The sequence below is a fragment of the Halichoeres trimaculatus genome, unplaced genomic scaffold, assembly GCF_033239565.1.
Source record: "Halichoeres trimaculatus isolate MK-OKI-2021-1 unplaced genomic scaffold, fHalTri1.1 fHalTri1_scaffold_16, whole genome shotgun sequence".
NCBI classification, from domain to species: Eukaryota; Metazoa; Chordata; class Actinopteri; order Labriformes; family Labridae; genus Halichoeres; species Halichoeres trimaculatus.
In genome coordinates this window covers 11597034-11618807 of record NW_027437194.1, presented here as the reverse complement: position 1 = coordinate 11618807, position 21774 = coordinate 11597034, and the positions used below count along the sequence as shown (strand labels likewise).

The 21774-nt window shown below is 37.9% G+C and overlaps 1 protein-coding gene across 1 annotated transcript in view; it reads left to right on the top strand.

Annotated features, from left to right (window-relative positions):
- The window catches only part of whrna (whirlin a), a 193196-nt gene that overhangs the window by 129648 nt on the left and 41774 nt on the right, over positions 1-21774 (top strand). The window contains exons 4-5 of the mRNA XM_074690346.1: positions 16156-16364; positions 21014-21050. Of these exons, the coding sequence (XP_074546447.1) occupies positions 16156-16364; positions 21014-21050 (246 nt within the window). The remainder of the gene's footprint in view (positions 1-16155; positions 16365-21013; positions 21051-21774) is intronic.

The window sequence follows — 21774 nt, the reverse complement described above, 5'->3', positions numbered from 1 at the left end:
TATATATATATATATATATATATATATATATATATATATATGAAAATAAGGAAAAAATAAAACATGCATGGGACCAGATTAGGGCTTGTGTCAGATTTATTTTTAGATATTTATATTAGGGGAAAATAAATTAAATATTTAATGGGTTCTTTTAGGAGTTCTGGGAACATCTAAAATTTTTTGAGTGGTTTCTTGAGTAGAAACCTCTTTTCTTTCCAGAGACGCTTTCAGGAGCCAAAAACTCAAGGTCAACATGTTAGAAATGTTTAGTCCATCTTTTTTCCAGCTTGTGAACTACAGGAGTTCTCCTGCTTTCTGTGCTTTCATTGTAAAGTGAAGCATTTCTTGTCTGAGGACAGATGTTTTCCTATCAGTGAGCTTCTGTTGTGCTTTAAAACCTCTAAAACACCACTCTGACTCTCATAACGCTTTCATGACGTCTTGCCAGCATGAGCGGCTTGATAAAACGCGATGACAAACATCAGAAAAGAGTTTCCCCTGGTCTGATGCGGTCTGATGCACAGGGTTTTTGACTCTTCTCCTTGCTGATCTTAAGCTCTGGGCCATTAAGATACAGTTTAGCATATCTGTGTGTTGGAGGGATTATTAGATGCAGTCTGGCTGTGTGTTGGGTCATTAGTATGCTCAGACAGGATCAGTCAGTCAAGCTTAAATGCTCAGACTTCACTCATGCTGCAGCGAGCTGCGCTGCTGTCAGAGTTGCATCATTAAGATGTTCCTCCAGCTTCATAGATCGAGTTGTTGAGAGAGTTTTCTGAACACACTTTCTGATTGATCTTTGCCTTCGTGTGATTACATGATTGGTCTGCTTTATTTTGCTATCCATTAAAAAAAAGCATGTTGTGACCTGTATTTTGAAAAAGATGATGAAATATTTTTGATGGGGTAAGTTTGGCAACTATAGTTTGAAGAGGGGGATGTAGTCCATATTCAAAATGTTGGAAAGAGCCTCCTGCCCACCCAGTCTGAGAGCTCTCAGGCTGCTCTCAAGACTTGGCTTGGGAAATGATAAGAGAAGAGACCTTTACTGTGAGTTGATAGGCTTATGTATACAATGTAATTTTCATTGGCAAACATTGTTTTATTAATTGCCAGTGTAAGCTGCATGTCTAAGTACTAAGCTCTTCATTGTATTGAGGAAAAACCCACTGCCATGAAAACACTGTCTGCCTTACTACTTCCTGGGTCCAGCGATCGTGGCGCTCATTCTAACAGATAACATGCAAAATAGACATTGGTTTGTATGTTAGCTGTCTGCTTTCCAGATCAGAAGAAAACTGTGTGTCAGTTTTTTAACCATTGGTCTCTTTTCATTTTTTAGAAGCTTTTTTAACAGTTATCCAAACTATGTTGTTTTCTTGATCAGGGAGCTTCTTTTAACAGTGCTAAGACTTTTCAGATCAGGTGGCAGTTATTGTTATATGCTAAATGAACAGATCATTTCTTCTTGTGGTTTAAAAGGAAATAAACATGAAGTCAATTTTTTGGACTAGGTTATTAAAAGAACCAAAGTAAAGCTTTGAATGTCACTTGGACTACTCAATCAGACCTTAGATGGACAGTTAACATGGCAGAGGGGGGCAGTGGTTGGTGCTGCGGCCTCACAGAAAGTTCTTGTTCTGTCTTTTTGTGGTTAGTCAGTGTGGAGTCTACATGTTCTCCCTGTGTATGGGTTAGTTTCTCTTTGGGTGCCAAAATCAGCAGAATATAAGCTTTTTTTAAATTTTTTCTTAAACAAGGTGACTCTAGTTTACATTCTGATATGTTATTGATCAATATGAACAATACCAGTTCTATTGTTGCTGTTCAGCATTAAATAATTTTATGTCAGGATGGGTATCTTTCCCATTTGAAACAATATAGTACCAATGCCAGGTACCTGGCATTTTCGGTACTTTTTTGTGTTTATGTGGTAAAAAATATCAATTTGTTTCATAATGAAATCTCATTTTTTTCAGTTTTACATATTTAATCTTCAATATATAACCTTGAAATGCTGTGTTCATGACCAGCATGGAAATCACCTCCTCTTCCACTCCCTCATAATCACAAGGATGTGTTTAGGTACCTTATCGTGGTACCTTTTGATTTTACGTGAATCAGTACCCGGTTCTTTAGACAGAATGTGGTTGGTACCTATGAAAGTTCCCATACCTAATTGTATGCCCTGAATAGAGAGGTTCTAGTCTTTGTTGCAGCAGCCACTGGTTTCAGCTTTACAACATGACTCTTTGCAACATGTCATCTTCTAGTCCCTACTCCGCACCTGTCTTGCCTCTCCTCAGGCGTAAATGCCCCAAACGTGTTTAAGAAACAAGCATAATTGTCTGAACCTGCCACATAATAACAGAATAATTGATAGTGATATTAATGAAGACTCAGGTCATTAAGGAGTCTTGATAATCAATTAATAATTATTATTTTAAATTATAAGACTTTTGCTTTTGTAATGATAAGAGTTAATATTACCTCTGTCTTATTGTTGGAATTTATGCCTTCACTTCAGAAGCTGTACTTCATAAAAGCAATAAAAATTCGCTTTTATCGAAAGCAGACTATTCAGAGGAATAAACTGGGCCACGATTATCTTCTCTCTGGAGTTTATGTGTGTCAGTGTGAGGAATGTGGTGACCTTCTAAAAAACATTATGGCCTAAAAATCAGAGCGGTGACTCACTGCACCAGAAAACATCAATACCAGCTTCTTCCTCATTTCTCCTCTCTGCTGTGAGGATAACCTGAAGAAGTATGATTAGGGTTTTGGGATTTGGGAAACATTACTGAAGTGGCTGATGGTTTCAGGGGATCCCCGACAGCGGATGGCTGCAGAGAGGAAATAGATTGGTTTGGGGGAGATGTATAAGGAGGAGTGGGGAAGCGAAATTTAACAGAAAAGCATTCGTACTTAGAATAAATACTTCCTAAAGGATTAAAGAAATCAAAAAGGCTTGTTGGAGTCTTGAAGTAGAGTCATTCAAAGCAAATAAGGGAGCAGCAGGGTTTAATTAAATTATGATCATTCCCATTGAAAGTCCCAAGCTAAAGATAAATGTGTTTCTGGCTCTTTGGCACTCTCCATGTATCAATCCCTTTTAATTTCTCAGGAAGTCATGCTTCATTTACACTCTCTAATCTGATACAAGCTCTGCCCATTTAAGAAGACAAAGGTAGAAGCAGTTGGAAGGAGTCGATATCTAATCTCTCCGCTGTTCTCGTCCTTCTGCCAAGATACAGGAGCGATGAGAGACATCAGGGGAGCTGAAGTACGAGAGGAAGAGATTAGAGAGATGGGCAGCCCACACACTGTTCTCACATTTTTGTTTTCCCTTGAAAAAAAGAAGCATGTCTTGGATGGTGAAGAGGCTCTAAATGCTGGTGCAATTGAAATGTAATCACTAGAGCCATATTACAGACACTTTATTTTGTTCAGTGGAGATGTCCTTGACTGTGAAGAAAGAGCATAAAGTCACCTTTAAAATAAACAGTGCAGTAAGCTCTGGTTGACTGAGCTCCTCTTCTGGGATCAAAAAGAAGATTTCTATCAGTAAGCAAGGTTACACATTTTAATAAGGGGACCTTCAACCAAATCTCTAACTGATGAATTCAAAGTGGGAGGCCTGAATCCCAAACAGAGGCTCCAAAGACTTTGGTTCAGGGACAAAGAATGAAAGTGAAAATATTATCCCAGTTTTTATTTAATCAGAATTCAAAAATGGATCTCAAAGAAAAACCATTTAGTCAAACTGAAATTTCAATGCAAGTGGTTCACTCTTCAGTTCTGAGAGTTAAACTCAAAACATACTTTGAAAGTAAAAGCTTTTTTCCGCGAAGCTTTAAAAATATCAGAACACCAGTCATAAAATAAGAAAACAGCACAGTACCATGAAGTGCTTTTACTCTCTTTACTTTTCAGACATTTTTCAAATTTGTGCCAAAAAATTCTGAGAAGTCAGAAATTTATCAAAATTGCAAACCAACAAAAAATATTTCTCTGTTGATGAACACAAGTAAATAACTGTAATTAAACAATAAAATAATAATAATGTGTTTCTTTTTCTTCCTGTTTTTTGTTAAATAGTTGGTTTGAGAATTTTCTGACAACAATAGTCATATTTTAGCATTGATTAAATATATCATTTTGATTAAAGAGCTTACACATCCTGGTGGATTGACAATATGGTCAGCTGTATACTGTTTGTTTAGGGCAGTGATGGCAAACACCTGACACTGGGTGGTGGTAAAATAAATGTGTGTAAGCACTGTACGTGTTGTTGACGCACGGTTCTTGTTGGACTTGCGGCTAACAGCGTGCTTACTTAAATTTCCAAAAAAACAACAACATCAGGCCAGGTCTCCATCTGATATTCCAATCCATTTATACAAAACTTCAACATAATTAAACCAATATTCCAAATGTACAAAATAAAGAAAGACTGCCACCAGCCTGTGATCAAAAACAATTTTAATCTTAGTGTGTCTCCGCACCTAGTCTCATCAGTGCCCACCACACACCTGTACTAATTAAAGCTGGGTGTTCAACGGAAATGGCTCCACCATGTCTTCTTGTAAAAGGACCCTCTGCTGTTGGCACCACTGAAGGTATAATTTGATAGAAAATACCATTCTTTATAGATACGCTTCTCGTTAAACCTTAACGAGGGATTTCTGTGATGGAGCATCAAAACATGCGCTGTATACAGTTTCCCCTTTTTGTGGACACTTTGATTCCATGCACTAACTAACTTACTAAGTAAGTAAGTAATTAAGTAACTAGCTAACTAACTCCATCATCTGCTGTCAGTTTTTTCTATGGTAGCATTTCTTGACAAGGCATCAAAACTTGACAGAACACTAGTAACAAGACACAAATGTCATCATTGTTCGCACACACTTGGTCGTGGTGAATTCTGGATATTACCTGCTATGTGCTCATGTCAATGTGTATAAATGACTTTTTTTTTTTTTTGTAATCGTACTTTATACGTACATCTGACATGTTTTGAATCTTCTAAGGAGTCCACAATTAAAGACTAAGAAAATTAATGAAAAAAAAAAACACATTCAAAAGTAGATAATCTTCAAAATTCTTGGTTTACTGTATGAGAAAGCATATTTCTTTGTTTTTCTTTGGTAGTTGGCAGTTTTAAATCCTGGTACTAGTTCCACGAAGGCTCAGACTTTTATTTACTACAAGAAAGAAAAGTCCAGAGGCTGGCACAGGAAGAAGGTTAAACATGATATTTCAAAGAGAAAACCATAAAATGTAGCCATCAGTGTGGGCCTCAGTCAGAAAATATACTGTGGTTGAAAAATGTCAGACATAATGTCAACACTGCCCAGAGGTTTCCTTCCTGTATGTCTTAAGTTGGCTGCGAAAGCATCCAAGCTGAGTCAGAACTGTTTAGGATAGGGACGTGATATGCCTGCTGCACATCGTACTCTTGAAGGCTAGAAGCACATTTTTGGATTATTGTACTGACCTAAATATAAAACAGGGCTATTTTCCTAGAAATACATTTTGAAAAATTTGGAGGGATTGCCCATCTTTGGGTCAGACGCTTGAATTAACAAATTAAATGTAAAGCGTCTGACCCAAACTGCAGTTCTATATGATCTGGATAGGGCACACACACCCACACACACAGACAGAAAGAGAAACATTAGAGTGAAAAAAATGTGCCTGGGGAGCAGATAAAACCCTTTCAGTGTGTTTAGTGTGGCTTATGGGATCAGTGGTCTGGAGCTGGCACTTTATCGTCCATCTCCTTTCTGCGTGTCGGCCACCACTGAGCTCTGAGCTGTCTGACCCCGGCTGTTCATCACAGAGCTCTGATAATGTCAGAGGAAACTTTAACAATAGTCCTGATCAAAAAGCTCCGTTCTGAAAATTCACTTCGAGTGTAATAGTCTGTCTGCTCGCCTCCTCTGTCTCCCATCTCTGATTCACAGCAGTGATTCAGGCTGATATCAGGGTGTACGTTTGTTCCAACCAAGCCTTGATATATATTTTACAATCTGATGAAGATGGGGAGTTTTTTCTCCCCTGCTTTCTTCTTGATATTAAAATTTTAATTCGCCAAAGTGTTAAAGTTACCCCCAATTAACCTCGATCTGCCTGATTTTTACTCGCACTTTGCTCATCATCATGTTCTGTGCTGAAAGCAAGGCTGTATTACAAGGGCAGAAATAAGATAATAACATGTTTTTATAAATATCAACAAAATTTATTTTATTATTTTACTTTCCCTTCATTGTTACCAGAGCAACATGTTCATTTCCTTATACATTTTGACTCATGTTAAAAATTTGGCTTCAAACTAACTTTATTCCTGTTGACCTTTCTGTTGTTCCTCTTTTCTTTTTATCTTCTTTTTACTTTCTATCTTCTAGCTGGTCTCTGTTGTTTACTTTTCCTCTCATACCTGCAGCTGTAAGGTTGGCACTTATTATATTATAAACCAGCTCATACAAAAGTGAAGTCAAGACCTCTGAATGACCCTCAAGGGGCTTATTGTTTTAAGAAGTTCACAATTTGCTATGCAGCAGAGTTTTCTATAGATGGAGTACATACTTTAAACTTCATTTTAGCCATGAACGATCTCTAATTATGGAAAGACAAAATTGTGATTGATATTTTGCCAGCTCATTGAGTTTCTGATTCTTCAGGCTGATTGATCAGTGGCTGATAACATTTTAATGCTGTGTGGGCAGCTTCAGTGAGTGATGGAAACCCTGAGGAGAAAAAATTGCTCTTTGCTCTTTGCCTTTAGGTGACCGTTGTTTGTGAAGCATGCAGTGAAGCTCCTCTGAGCGCTCCGGCAAACTTCCAGGAGTGACTTTTATCAGAGCCCCATTCAGAATCGGAAACACTCAATTAAACCCCAGAGAGGAAATTATGGATGTAACTGTTACTTATATGCACAGTATAACAAAAGGGTAGTGATATAAACTTTAAGACAAAAAATGAAAGGAAGTCAATTCCTTGTAAAATACAGATAATAATATTTTAGAGCAGTGGTTCGAAAACATTTGTCAGAGATGAATTTTTGTGAAATGTTTTTTTTTTTTTCCCCCAAGTTTCTCCTAACAAGCGCAGAGCACTTTTGGTAAGAAAAAAAGACATAAAACACTCTACGCACTGTACTATTAAGTTTGCTGTTTACCCTGAAAATTGGGACTGGATGGGCAAAAAACAACTGTGTTTTGTTATCTTATCAATAGATAAATAGTCATTCCTTCACAAAAAAGACAGAAACTTCACTCTAAATACATTTTTGCTAAAAAAAATTTTAAAAAATTAAATGCTGTTGAAGATGTGCTGGCTTCACGCTACTGTTGACCTATTTCTACCTGCATGAAAATCACAATGTCGAGGGTGGGTTGCAACTTTTGGACGTAAATCACATAAAGCAAATTTTTCAAAATACCAACAGAATTTTGCCTGTTGTAGTTTTGCGTTTAGTGTCTCTGTGTTTTAAGCAGCATTGATGCTATGCTTCAACCACAATGTTGTTATTTGTCATATCAACCTGGTATGAGGGAGATTCTTGTTTTTAGGGGGATATAATGGAGTTGAATAACAAGCTGGATATTACATTCAGATTTTTAACTCAAACTTATATTTAACTCAAAAATCGGCTGGAGGAATTTTGCTGGAAGTATTTTTTTGAATATACAGTTTTGAATCTTGTGTACCCCCTACAGTGCTAGGTACAGATGGTTCTCCATCTGAGAACCACTGAGATAGAGAAAGGAGGAATTAACTAAACTCTATGACAAGTACCACACTATTAGCGCAGTAAGTCCGAAAAATAAATACTGCAGTGATTATTAGTATATATATATAGCTACTGGTTGAGTTCAAGCTATGTGAATCTACTGCTTTAATACACTGTATAAGATGATAGATAGGAACGAAGGTAAAACGCTGCTGGCTGTAAGATGAGTGCACAGGTCAAACAAAGTGTCTGACACTCTGAGGTAGAAGTTATAAAGTTTGATTGCCAAAGGGAAGACTGACTTTCTGTGCCATCCTGGGGGTCTTTTGGAAGAATCAGTCGTGCACTGAATGTGCTCCCATGTTGACCAGGATGTCATAGAGTGGGTGTGAGACATTGTCCAGGATGCTGTGTAGCTTGGACAGGATCCTCTTCTCTTTAACACCTCTGTCAAAAAGTCTATAGGTCCTCCTCCACAGCATCACCTGTGTTGTGTTGAGTTTGTTGATTCTGATGCTTTTACAGGAAACAGAACCTGAATTCACTCTGTTCTGTTTGAATTACTTTTTACATTCATGTAGAGCAGGAGTTAAACCACTGAACAATCAAGGTGAGTGATTTAACTGACACTGTGAAGCAGAGGGGAGCAGGCATCATGATGGTGTGGTCAAAAGTCATCTGGCACGAGCAGGAAAGAAAAAAGAGCTGAGGAGCAAGGATATTTTGTAGGGAGCAATTAGTGTGAGCAGAAGCACAGAGGGGATGTAATTCCTCACTCACCACTTGCCAAGTGATACATTTTAATTTGCATTTCAATCTGTCGACTAATGGAGAAAATCTTTGTCTATTAAGGATTATTTGTAAGGCTGAACAGACGGGAGAGAGGAGGATAAGGAGCTCTCTAGTTTTTTCAGGCTGAATCTTTTTTACTGGCTGTGCTCTAGCCACTCTGTCACTTATATTAAAGAGGTTAAAACTTTACGAATGGTATTATTGCAGAAAATGTTTCAGAGTCTAATACATTAATCCACTGTTTGATAAATGCATTGCTCTTATGGATTGCTGTTCAAGTAATTGAGATACATGCCATTGTAACAACCTTAATACATTCAGTGCCATTGACTTCACAAAGTAGCTCCCTGGATGATGGGCAGGAATAGAAATGAAAAAAAGCCTTTGTAAATATGCATGATGCCCTAAAAAAAAAAAGTCAGGACTGTTCGGTGCAGAGAAATGTCATTCCTGACATCTTGTTTTTTTATGTTTTGTCTTAAAAGTAAGTTAAAAAATAAAGATGTAAAACAAGAAACAGGGTATGCATAGCTTCAAAATCAATTATTGATGCTTCCACTGACAGTATTTGTTATCCTTCATTAAAGTTGATAAAAGAAAATACCAGTGAAATGCTTCACAAATCATGTATGCAATTTCATACAAGAACATAGTTTTCTTACAGAGTTTTGATGATGTTCGATAACTGGCAGCTTGTTTCTGCATACTCCAATGGATTCGTCCATATACCATATAACCAGAGACTGCGTTCACACACTGATGTCTCCTCAGTCATGTGCAGGTTTGTGTCAGGGCCACAGGGACAGTCATAATGAAAAAGTTTGGGTCTATAATTGGACGTTTCAGGGATGTTTTAGCATGTGTGCGTGCATGACATTTCAGTGCACTCTGCTGAGCAGCACTCTGCTCTAAGACTTCTTCCTCTCCCTCTTGATGAAGAAGGTGTTAGGCTATTAATAAATGGCTGGATTGATTAAAGCTTTAATCGTAAACATCATTGCCACTGGTTGTGGTTTAATTGCCCTGAATGCAGCGCTGTGTCGGCGCCGACGGTGACGCAGACATTGATCACAAAAAATGAAGTGCCTGCAACTCAGGACAGGGCCCATCTACTCCGAAATAGAAATATAATAAGGGAGAGGGGGGAGCATGGGGCAGCAGAATAATGAAGGAGGAAAGGAAGAGTGTCCAAGGAAACTTGATGAGGATTGTGGAGGCCATAGCACAGTCAGGTGACTCAGCTATGACCAAATAATGCTGCATGCCTTTGTGTGAAACTATCAAATGTGCAGAAACATATTTATGGTAGTTATAGTTTGGCTGAACATGATCTGCTCATAATGACATCCTGGCTCCTATCTGCTGTAATCTGAGGATGATTCATTGCCCTCTCTGAACAGAAATCTGCACACAAGTGTTGCCAATAAGCCGCTCCAGATCAAACACTTTAAATTTAACAAACCTGCTGGATGCTGTGTCATGCAAGAGAATCAGAGTTAAGATATTCTGACTTCCTTTGATGCACCAGTTAAAATCAATCCTAACTCCAATTCCAAATTTTGAAGTTGTTAACTTTTCTTGAAGACAGACCTGTTTAAGTTTGCACTTTGCACCTGATTTCATGTACGTCAAAGGCATTTATTACGAACATGTTTTCTATTCAGGAGAGATGGTATTACGTCTTCTGTGCAAGTCCTGACTACAGTGCCAACAGCTGGAGACTCAGGCTGCCTTTTGGCTTCACGTCTCTTTATGGAGGAAATAAAGTAGGCCAGCAACCAGTGGTGTGCACAGACTTTGTCAAGAACAAGGTTGAAAAGAAAGAAATAAAAGCATATGCAGCGTTTTTGGCACTGAGTTCTGTCACTTTGGCACACTTTTTTTGCCAAACCGATAGGGCACTCTAGCGCATGTTTTTTGTCACCCAAGAGAGCAGTTTATCATGCTTTAACCAGCCAAAGGGGCAGTTCAGCGTGTTTTCCTAATCGGGATAGAATTTAAGCATTGGTTTTGGCTCCAAACTGGGCACCTAAGCTTTTTTTACACACCCTAGTCGGCACGTCGGCTTGTGTTTTTCAACAATTAGGCCACAAAAGGGGGGTGACCTTGTGGCTACATTTCTACAGTTTCATTAAGCAGACACGACACAAGCAAGAATTAATACAGACGTGCTATACGTTTTTTGGCTGCAGGTGCTGCCATTAATTGCAAGATATATTTTTTCTTTTTCATTTTTTTGAAAAATGTAGAATAATCTAGCCAACTAGTCACATTCAATTGCTGCAACAATATACTTTAACCTTCAACAAGATTCAGTAATTAGTGCCAAAAATTCACTACGCCCTGGGTCTTATACCTTCTGACTCATTCTATCCCAGAGGACAAAGAGGAGGAGGCTCAGCTTAAGTGCTTAAGTGTTCCCTGAACAGATGAGTTTTCAGACGACTCTTAAAAGTAGGAAGGGACTCTGTGGATCGTATAGAGTTAGGTAATCCCTTCCACAATTTGGGCACAGCAGAGGAGAAGAGTCTGGCTAGAGATTCAGAGCCACGCTGGGCTGGGCTGTCTTTCACAAGCAGAGTGTAGTGGGCAAGAAAGAGTGTATACCTGGATAAGGGACTCCAGGTAGGCAGGAGCCATTCTTGTCTATGTTTTGTAAGTCAGAAGAAGAGCTTCAATTCACATTCGAGCTGCTGCTGGAAGCCAGTAAAGAGAGATTAACAGCAAGGTTATGTGCTGTTTGGTCTGGTTAACAACCAAACGTGCTACTATTCTGGAGGTTTAAATGTGGCAACTTAGTGACAACCAGCAACCAGTTTGGTAGACATCTATAAAATGATAATGCAACTTACAGGGTGTTGATTCGCACAATAACTCAATGGTTCCAATTTAGCAATCAGCTTTGATTTTGCTTTTGGGGTAGTGGAGAAGGAAGAAACAGAAACGGAAACGAGATGAAGACAGAAGGATTAAATGCTGATAGGTAAAGATCTCCATTCTATAGACAGTGAGTAATCTAGATCAGACTAATCTAGAGAGGCGAGTTTCACTTAACCTGAACACAGTCACCTGTTAAGTTGCTTATTGGTTTGTTAAAAAACAAAAAGTCCTTTATTGCCAACGCTGGTGGTTACACTAGAAGTCTTGAACATTCGCCATTGTTTTGTGAGACATTTATCACAGTTAGCCAGTCGATTGTTTTTCCAGCTCCTCGGGTGAGCAGAGAAAAACAACAGATAATTTCAGAGTTTTCCCTTCTCATTCATTACGTAAACAAAGAAGTTCTCTGGTAGATTAATATCCTGACTCTCCTTAATTGGTTATGCTTTAATTAACCGTGTGTGGTTTTGAATGAGCCTCAAAGGCTCATAAAACCTAATCAGCGTGTAATTAGAGCCACAATCAAAGTTCCATTCATATGCTGAGTGCATCAGGTGATAAACAACCCTATCTGATCAGGTGGCGAGGACACACTGTGCCAAACAGTGAACAGGACTGATAGTTTGGATCAATGTGGGTTAACACAAATATTTTTTGTTTTTGCATATCTCTCTATTCTTGTTAATTTTGCTAAAAGAAGAAATTTGTTTTTAGTATGGAAGCCACACAGCTGATAAAGCCCAAACAGAAAGGATAAAAGAAAAGGGCGTGTCTGTTGAGTGTAACTGCATCAACTGATTCCAGACCCCAGGCTCCGGCTCATATTACCCATTCTCTGCCATCTTAGCAGCTAATATCTTTTCACAGCAGTCATTCTGACTTATCACAGTGAAAAAAGAGATGAGTGTCACTAATAGCATTAATAATGGCTCTGTTCCATTCAAGTGCCTCTTGACAGTGTGACAGTGAGTCAGCATGCACAATGCCACAACCCTGAAACCAAGTCATTAATTTGATCATTTCTCCTCTGCTTCTCTCACTGTGACAAGTCAACATGTCATCTCTTGTCTTCTGCAAAAAAACCAGCAATGAGATATGGTGATATAACGAGACTCTGTTAGAAATTCATCTCCTTTTATATAAGTATTGAAATATTTCATTATTGCGTTTTTGACAGCAGTTGATCCTTATTAAGTCTTTTCAGGCAGCTTTAGACTACTTAATCCAGGGCCTCTGTGGTCCTCTTTGAGCTGTTAGCGCTGAGCCTTAGATATGCCATTTGAAGGCATTTCGACTCTTACCCTGAAGCCTCTCCTGTGTTGTTTCACTCTTTTCTTTACGTTGTTGTCATCAAGGTACAGTGAAACTTGGCTGCTAAGCAAATTTAAGGGACATTCAAAACATAATTTCAAACTTAGATTTTTTTGTTCAACACTGACACAATATGAATGTACTGATATAGGAAATCTGTCATTTTAAGAAGGTAGTTAATGCTCACCTGAGAAGTAAGTCTGAGGTTTAAGTGAGAAAAGACCAATACATGTTGTACTATTCTTTGAAATTCTATCTGAAATCGCTATTGTTGCCAAGTTTATACCTGGATCTAGTTTCTGGGATTTATAACTAATTAACTCACAGGGCCATTTTCAGAGTTTACGTTCTTGACTTTGGATGCTGTTCCAAGTACAGAGTGATCCTTGGTCTTGTGCGAAGAAGGCAAAGGTCTGTTACTTCAGTATTTTTTTCATGAATTGCTGAGATTTTGGGTGCACAGTGGTATGGTGTTGTAACAGCAAGAAGGTTCCTGGTTCAATTCCCTAATCAGACATGTGCCTTACTGTGTGGGGTCTATATGTTCTCCTGCATGGTTATCTGGGTACTTTGGATGGATGGACGGATGGATGGATGGATGGATGGATGGATGGATGGATGGATGGATGGATGGATGGATGGATGGATGCTTAGGCTTTGGGTTGACTCAGATACACATTAAGTTACTGGTGCGTCTGCAAATGCTACTCCTAGGCAGCTGAAGCTTTAGAATTTTCTGTAACATGTTTAGTGTGATATCAACTTTTAAGGTGGCTTGGATGATCAGTGCTTTGAAACATGAGAATTATTTTGCGATGCTTAAAATTCCTCCATCACATATTTTGTACATTTTGTTATCCTCTGAAGCAGGAAAAAAAAATTCACTGTAATAAATATAAATATAAAACTTATATTATATTTATAAACTTACAATAGTGGATAATAAGATAATCCCTGTGCCAGGCCTATTGCATTTGATATATATGATTCCTATATGATTCAAACTCCACCTGTGACCAAACAGGTAGCCTATAGATTAGGGATGGGTACCAAATAAGGTATTTTTATAGGTACCAATCAAATTCAGTCATAAGTACCAGGTACTGATTCATGTGAAATCAAAAGGTACCATGTTTAGGTACCTAAATGCATCCTTGTGACTGTGAGGGACTGAAAGAGTAGAAGTTTTTCCATGCTGGACATGAACACAGGATTGCAGGGTTATGTATTGTGAAATAAATATGTGATATAGAAAAACTTTGAGGTTTTATTATGAAACAAATTTATATTTTTTTCCATATAAACACAAAAAATGGTACCGTTGAGTACTGACACCGTTTGCCAGGTACCAGGCATCTGTACTGAATCATTTCAAATGTGGAAGGTACCCATCCCTAGTATAGATAAATCAATAAATTGACATAAACAAGCCATTTAGTCACCTTTAAATCCACCTATTTCTGTTAAATTGATCCTCACATTAAATTATCCAAACAAGAAGTTTTAGTTTGTTTACTCAAATACTAAAACCTGCCAATGAATTTTAAGTGACTTCTACCCAAACCCAAAACATCTCCTTTTGGCTCATTTGTCTCAAGACCTTCCCTTAAAACCATTCCAACTAGAATAAGCACTATTGTTGTCCGTTTATTTACAGGCCTGGCGGGCAGAGTTGTATTTGATTATTAATGCCTTTGATGTTTTAGTGAAACAGGGCTACGTTTTATTGTACAAAAAGAGGTATTTTACGCTGCTATTTTTTAAAAAAAAGAGTAAGGCAACCAATTTTTCCTCAGGTGACAGAGATACTAACATAAAGATTTAAATTTTTGTTATGATGTGTGTCTGCTCCTTTGTGTACATTTCACAGCCAGTTTGCTCCAAAACTGTGACAAATCAAAGCGAAAGTGAAAGAAATGGCACTGAGCTCACAATAAGCTCAGCTCCGGGGTTGTCACACACTTTAAACGCTCCATAAGAAGCTTTTTTTGATGCCGTCTTGTAACGCAAACAGCTGGAATAAACAGCTTGTAATCTGTTTTAAAAATCTGTCTTTCATCCCTGAGGCTTCAGCTCAGCCTGTCAGCATGAGTAAGTGTTCATAAGAGGAGTTTGCTGTGGCAGCCGTGTTGGCTCTTACCGCCACAGAGCTTGTTAGCAGTGACTGTTTGATTCCATGTGTAGAGCCATTTTGATTATATGTCCCTTTGCATTTGCTGTCAAACATCTGTATGTCACATTAGTACATATTGCATCATTGTAGGAGCTGATACAGGTAGAAGCTATATTGGGAGTGGAGTTTGGTTGCCTCAGGGTGCTGAGAGACGCAGAAAAGATTAGAGGGATTTTTAATGTCTACAATCTTTCATTGGCTGCTGCTCTGATTCTAATGGAATATGAAATGATTGTGAGGTTTGGATGGCTGAGCAGAGTAAAATATGAACAAAGCAAAGAGAAAAAAGTGACATCAGGGGACATTTTAAAATGCTAAAGACTACATCAAGCCTAAATGCCAGACAAAGTAATTTCTAAGATCAGTGACTCTGTGCTGGTTTGCTAAGGGGGAGTGGAAAGCCTGTCTTCTGTGACTAATTCATGACAGTAAGGGTGTCAGATAAAGTTAATAGAGTCAATGAGAGCCTGTAATATGGTCAAACTTCCTGACATGATTCAATTTCCATCCAGAGCATTTTAGAGCTATTATGGGAAACAAGCATTATTACTGTCTGCACTGTGACTCGTCTCTTGAATATACAGTAAAAGGATGTCTTAAAGAGCACTTCAGTTGCCATAGTTATACAATTGCTCTATGTTAATGTTCAATCAAAAGTATTGTGTCATCTCTATTCTGTTCCTTAAAATACAGGGTTTCAGAGTGGTGAGTCCATGTTTTCAGAGCTGCCAAATAAACTGTAAACACAATGTCTGATAGCTGTAAGATAAGTCAGAGGAAGGCAGATGAAAAAGCTCATTTTGAGGATAAAATAGTGCTCCATTAAGCAGTAATGAGGGCTCCAGCTACACATTCAGTGGACTGACCTCAAGGTTTAAGCTGCAATACATCAGCTCATTATAGCAGACAGGTGGTAGGGTGTTTAGTATGGACATCATTATCCTCTACCTTCCCACTGGCTCCAGGCTCAACCCTTAGAAGAATATAGAATTACATGTGAAAGTCTTTTCAATTACATAATCAATACATCTGCCTGCTTTCTGCCAAACGTAACAGAGTCATTCCTTTTAACAAGACGCCTGTGACCCGATGTACTCACTCTTATTCATTAAACATTTCACACGTCCACCACCTCCACCTGTTATGATACCTCTGTCTTTGACCTTTGAACCTTTGCATGCGACAGCCTCTGCCTGCTCCACCCTTGCCACCTTGCTCAGTCCCCTCCACCACTCCTCTGTGTGTCGTTCCCTCCCAACAGGTGGGTGATCAGATCCTGGAGGTGAATGGCCGCAGCTTCCTGAATATCCCGCACGACGAAGCCGTCAGGGTCCTGAAGTCGTCGCGGCACCTGATGATGACGGTGAAAGACGTGGGCCGCCTGCCGCATGCTCGGACTGTGGTGGGTGAGACCAAGTGGATCGCCAGCTCGCAGATCGCTGAGAGCTCGGCTAACAGCAGTGTGGCAAGGTGAGTTTGGTCAGGTGGTCCAGGGAGATTTTGTCTTTCATGTGTTGGACTTCCATAACCTTCAGTTTACATTCATTTTAATGTTCCCTGCGGTCGAAGCAGTGTAAGTTCTCCTGCCATCATGTGTAAGTTGTTTTTTGAGTAATTCTATGATTGAGGGGAACATTTCAGGTATACAAAAAAGAGAAAAAAAAAGTCATTTTTTGTTTTATATTCTATTTGATTGCAAATAATATACCTGTAATTTACTAAATTCATTCAAGCTTAGGCTGTAATGTATTCTTAAATATTTAGGTATGAAAAAAAAATTGGGGTGTAATTTTGTCAATTGTGTTATTGACAAAAGTTGTGACTATTTTTTCAACATAAATCCATATTATACTGAATGTATAGTTAATTAGCACTCCTATGCAAGACTGTGCTCCCTAGAAATGTCCCTCATCATTTGTATATCAGTTTAGCCTAAATTGAAAAGTATTATGGCACAAAAATCACATGTAACCCAGTTGACAGGATAACACAGTTGACATTTTTTTCATTTTTTGGCCCTTGTACTAGCTGCAGACCTTAAACATGGCACCACCTGCCCTCAATCACCTCATATGTCTGTTCATTTTCTTCACAGTTTTTTTTTCTTTTTAACATCTATAGTAAGAACACAAGAAAATAATGGTAACACAGTTGACAAACAATTAAAGCGCACCATGTACAGACAATCATTCTGATGAAATATTGATGAGAAGGAGTTGAAATATGCCACACTTTAATGGTTCCCCCAAAAAAGGGTGTGACTTCAAATTATTTGAGTCTTGTGGCTTTGAAATAAACCATTGCTGATTTATAAGCCTTTTTTTCAAAGGGTAACACAGCAACGCATATTTCACGGGCACACATAAAGTGAATAATTTTATCCTTATAAATTATTAAAATAGTTTTTTAAAACACTTTTGTCATGTTTTAATGATTATTTTAAGCAAATAATACTAAAAATAATAAACACAAACATGTTTTCTATTTTTAATTTTGAAGAGCAAACTTGACATTTGAGAAATAGGACAGCACAAAAACTGCAAATTCCAACACATGATTCGCGTTTTTAGCTAAATAAATTATAGAAACCCGTTCACATTCCGCATTTAATTAAAATGAAATATCACCCAAATGACCCACTGTAAAATTGTTCATTGCTTGAAAATAATAATTGGTAAAATTGATAAGTATACCCCATGGACATGAAATGTACCCCTAATTATAGGATCACTCTTTTCTCTTTATCAGTCAAATGTTACAGTAGCCAAAATGTGTGACTGCTTGATACCACAACTCTGGAGTTAAAAACGTGCTGTAATTCGGGTCTTTCACCAGCTTTAGTCAGAAGTGTAAAACATGAGGGTCACAGCAGGAAGAAACTTGTCAGTGATAATGAAGAGAACTTCAGAAAGCATAAGCCCTCCTTCTGAGACGGAAACACGTGCCACAGTCTTAACCCACATTTTATTTTCACATGGCCATATTTCAAACAGCCGAGCTCAGTCTCTTATTTTTAAAAAGAGAATAATTCAGTGCAGTGTGCAGCTCTGTTTGCAAAATGCCAGAGCCCCTGTCAAAATGCCACACCTGAACAACTCCGCTGCAGCTCATGACCTGGAAGAAATGTGGTCCCCAGTAAGCAAATTAAAGTCTGGTTTAAATGCCAGAATAATTTCCTCATCAGCTCAATAACACACAACCTGACGGAGCGACAGCTCAGAACGTGTAATGCCTCTCTGACTCTTCAAAACAAAGGAGGAATGTATTTAGCATTTTCAGCGACTCGGTCTGGGGTGTTTTTTATTGTTATTACAGAGTTTCTGAGAAAGTCAAGTTTGTTTCAGTTTTAATTTTTCCTTTCAGAGTAATGTGTTTTACTGTTTTACATTTTCAAAAAAAACTTTTAGTTTAATCTGGAACTGCTGCAAACTGCCTGGGTTCCTTTTTGAACAGCCACTCATTGATAAAGATACATCAATTTTATTACAACGTTGAAATAAACTCAAAGAGATTTATTATCAATTTATATTTTCATCCTCCAGGGTGTCCTTAAAATCTCTTTAAAACTGAAAAAGAATTTTTACCAGGGCAATTGATGAGTTGTCTTGATCAGATTAGTTCGATGTATTCAGTAGTTATCAAAGCTTTTAATCACATTGCATTTGTGTATTTCAGGTATCCTGTTGATGAAAGAGGTACTGTTAGATTAACTCCTAAAAATGTCTACTCCTCAAGAAAAGGCACAATGTGTGTCATGGTAAACTGAAACAAAATCACACTCACTTAAACATGCAGGTTTATGACAAAGATATAGGATATCAAACAAAGATACAGGATATCACTGATCTAAAGCAAAAGATCAGTGATGAGGCTATGCTACAGCAAAGATGGCAAGAACTCTAATAGCTCCTATAAAAAAAGTGTAATTTTTTCTTTTCAAATCATTTTCGTCTCTTCATTTTATAACAATTTTCAAATATGTGCGTGTATTCATGCTTTTGAGATGAATTTTAAAGAGACTTTATTTTCTGTACATCACGGTGTGCAGGTCAAAATATCAATGCCAAACAGTTTTTATAATCAAATAACTTAAGAATTGGTTAAAAAATTTAAACTTGGGTGATATATTCAGATTGAAAATAAAAAACTATGTCATAACTGCTTATTATCTATGAGTACAAAGGTAGCAGCAAAAGAGGGACACATTCAAAGCCGGTGTGGAAAGAGACTGAATAAATAAGTTGGTCTGAAAAGTCAACATGGATAATTAAAAAGAAACCCCCAAATCATCTGTTCACACTGAGTTTAACGAGCTACATAAAACATGGTGTTTTGGAAGCCCTGTTTAATGACACAATGAGATTTGTTCTCTATCTCCAGTATGAACAGCAGAGCTGTGAGATCTCTTTTTTTATGTCTGGATTTACAGTCTTATACCTCTCAAACACCTGAAGTCATCTACTTGAAGCATTTCATTCTGTTGGGATAATATGGCTTGTAAAAAAAGAATGACACACATTTCAGATTCCTCCCCTGAGTCAGCAGAAAGTGAGCTGGTCTGTATTTTGACATCTGTGCTTTACATTGAATGAAAAGTCTGACTGGAAGACCAGACCACTTCATGTGTCCAATAAAAATGTCTTTTAATGCAGCAGTGTCTGCCATATCTCCACAGAACATGAAAGTAGTAACTGAAATTTAAAAATCTCTGGTGCTGAACATTCATCAGCTTTTGATGAATGAGAAATAAGTTTAAAATGATGAAAAGCTCTCTGCCAAAGCTCTTGGAAATCCTTGCTTCCTGCTCTGGCTCCAAAGTGTGTGTGTGTGTGTGTGTGTGTGTGTGTGTGTGTGTGTGTGTGTGTGTGTGTGTGTGTGTGTGTGTGTGTGTGTGTGTGTGTGTGTGTGTGTGTGTGTGTGTGTGTGTCCATGCTTGAAGGGAATTATGTATTTAATTAAGAAAATTGATGCAATAAGCTTTTCACTGTTTCATGCCACTTCCTGAATTTGGTTAAAGCTCATTATGAGCTCCACTGTAACTAGATACTGCGTTTATAAAAGTCAATGTAAAGAGTTTTGTGATAGTAAGGAAGCAGACTTAGTTAAATGCTGAAATCTCTTTATTACCCACAGAAGAGACTTTTGGCAGAAAGGCACATCATCACTTTTAACTAGGGGTGCATCGATCACAATTTTCTGGACAATCACCTATCACAGATTTTTTTAAAAAGCCTGACCTGCCAATATCGATTTGGGCAGATACCGATTTTTTTTAATTTCCTTTTTAACTGACAGCACATACCTTCAATGTTCTAGTTTTATTTTATTGAAAATCATTGAGCAATACCTGTGAAACAATAAAATCTTTATTTTTTAACTCAAACAAACAAAGTGTCCTGATTTTTATGTCAGAGCAAAAAGCAACTAAGGCTGGCTGTCAGACCTTCCCTGAGGTATATAAGATCAGTTTCATATGCAAGGATGGGCTGATCACTGATCCCCCAAAATTAAGGAAATCGGCACTGATTGTAAGCCCAGCGGATCGATGGGTGCATGTCTACTTTTAACACACTATCTACTGATCACTTCCACCATGTTTCATCCCCTAGAATTAATCTTGATTTTCATTTTTTTTGCAAATACACTTTTTGAGAAGTTCTCACTGAAACATCATCTTATCTTTCAGGAAGCAACCAGGTAGGGAAGCTGTGCAGTGAACATGCATTTTTTTCCACTTTCTAAAATGTAAAAGGCAAATAAATTTTCTGATTCTGTCACAGCTTTTCTGGGAGCATCTGGTTAAGTTAGAAAATAGGGATAGAACACCTGTTCCTTTTTTCAGGTCTTATACTGCTTTATATTGTGATAAGCAGCCCTAACATTTCGCAACAACCCCGTATCATGACGTGAAACACACGTCTGCCCATGATGCCTCACAGTTGAGATGTGCACAGCACAATGAACAGCTGGGGTTTAATGTGTTTTGAATGAGTTCAGAGGTGTCTGAATCCTCTCTTGATGTAAATAAGCTATGTGTATGCATGTTCTGCATATGCATTGACTATTGGTTATATTAGAATTAAACCTTGTTGACTAGTCTTTTTTATCTGTTTCTGCAGCTTTTCGATGGAAAAAGGAGCCTCAGCAGCAGGAAAGGTAAGATTAACAAAACTTATATCCTCTTTCTGTGTTTGCTTTATAGTTTTTTTTTTTTTAATGGTGTCAAGGTTTCTCATGAATAGCATGAAGTATGATTAAATGTTTAGGTGTTTGACTGTTGGAAAAAATGGTGATGTCCAGTTTGAATCTTAGGCCACTTCATGTCCAAGTCTCAGAGCTCTTGACAGAGTTTCATGTTTACTCCCAGGCCAGTGAAAGGAGCATTGCTGCAATTTAGATTTTAAAAGTTTTTGGCGTGGCTACAATCAACAGAAACAAACCTCTTCCTCTTTACCTACGGCATTATTAATCATCGACATCCTTTTTTGGCTGATTGCTGAGGATATAAAGATAAATCTATTATTTTTATTTTCCTGATGTGAACAGAGAAAGGAGTCTGTTTGTTTTGAACAAGTTGTGTTGTGATGGCCTTCAGAAAAAATGTGACATAAGATAAAGTGCTTTTTAAAATGCAAACCGAGTACATGAAAATTACTCAAAACCTAGTTACTAGTAAAAGTAATGACCACAAGTAGTTTTGTTTAAGCCACATACTGCCATCTACTGGAAAGGAGATATGTGCATGAAATCACATTGCATTCAGGGATATCAATTTCAAAGCATTTATCAGTCAATACTAAGGACCTGCAGAAATCAGCATTCATCCTGGGTCTCAGCGAAAATGCTGCCAAATGATCAAAGAAACCATATGAGGAAAATC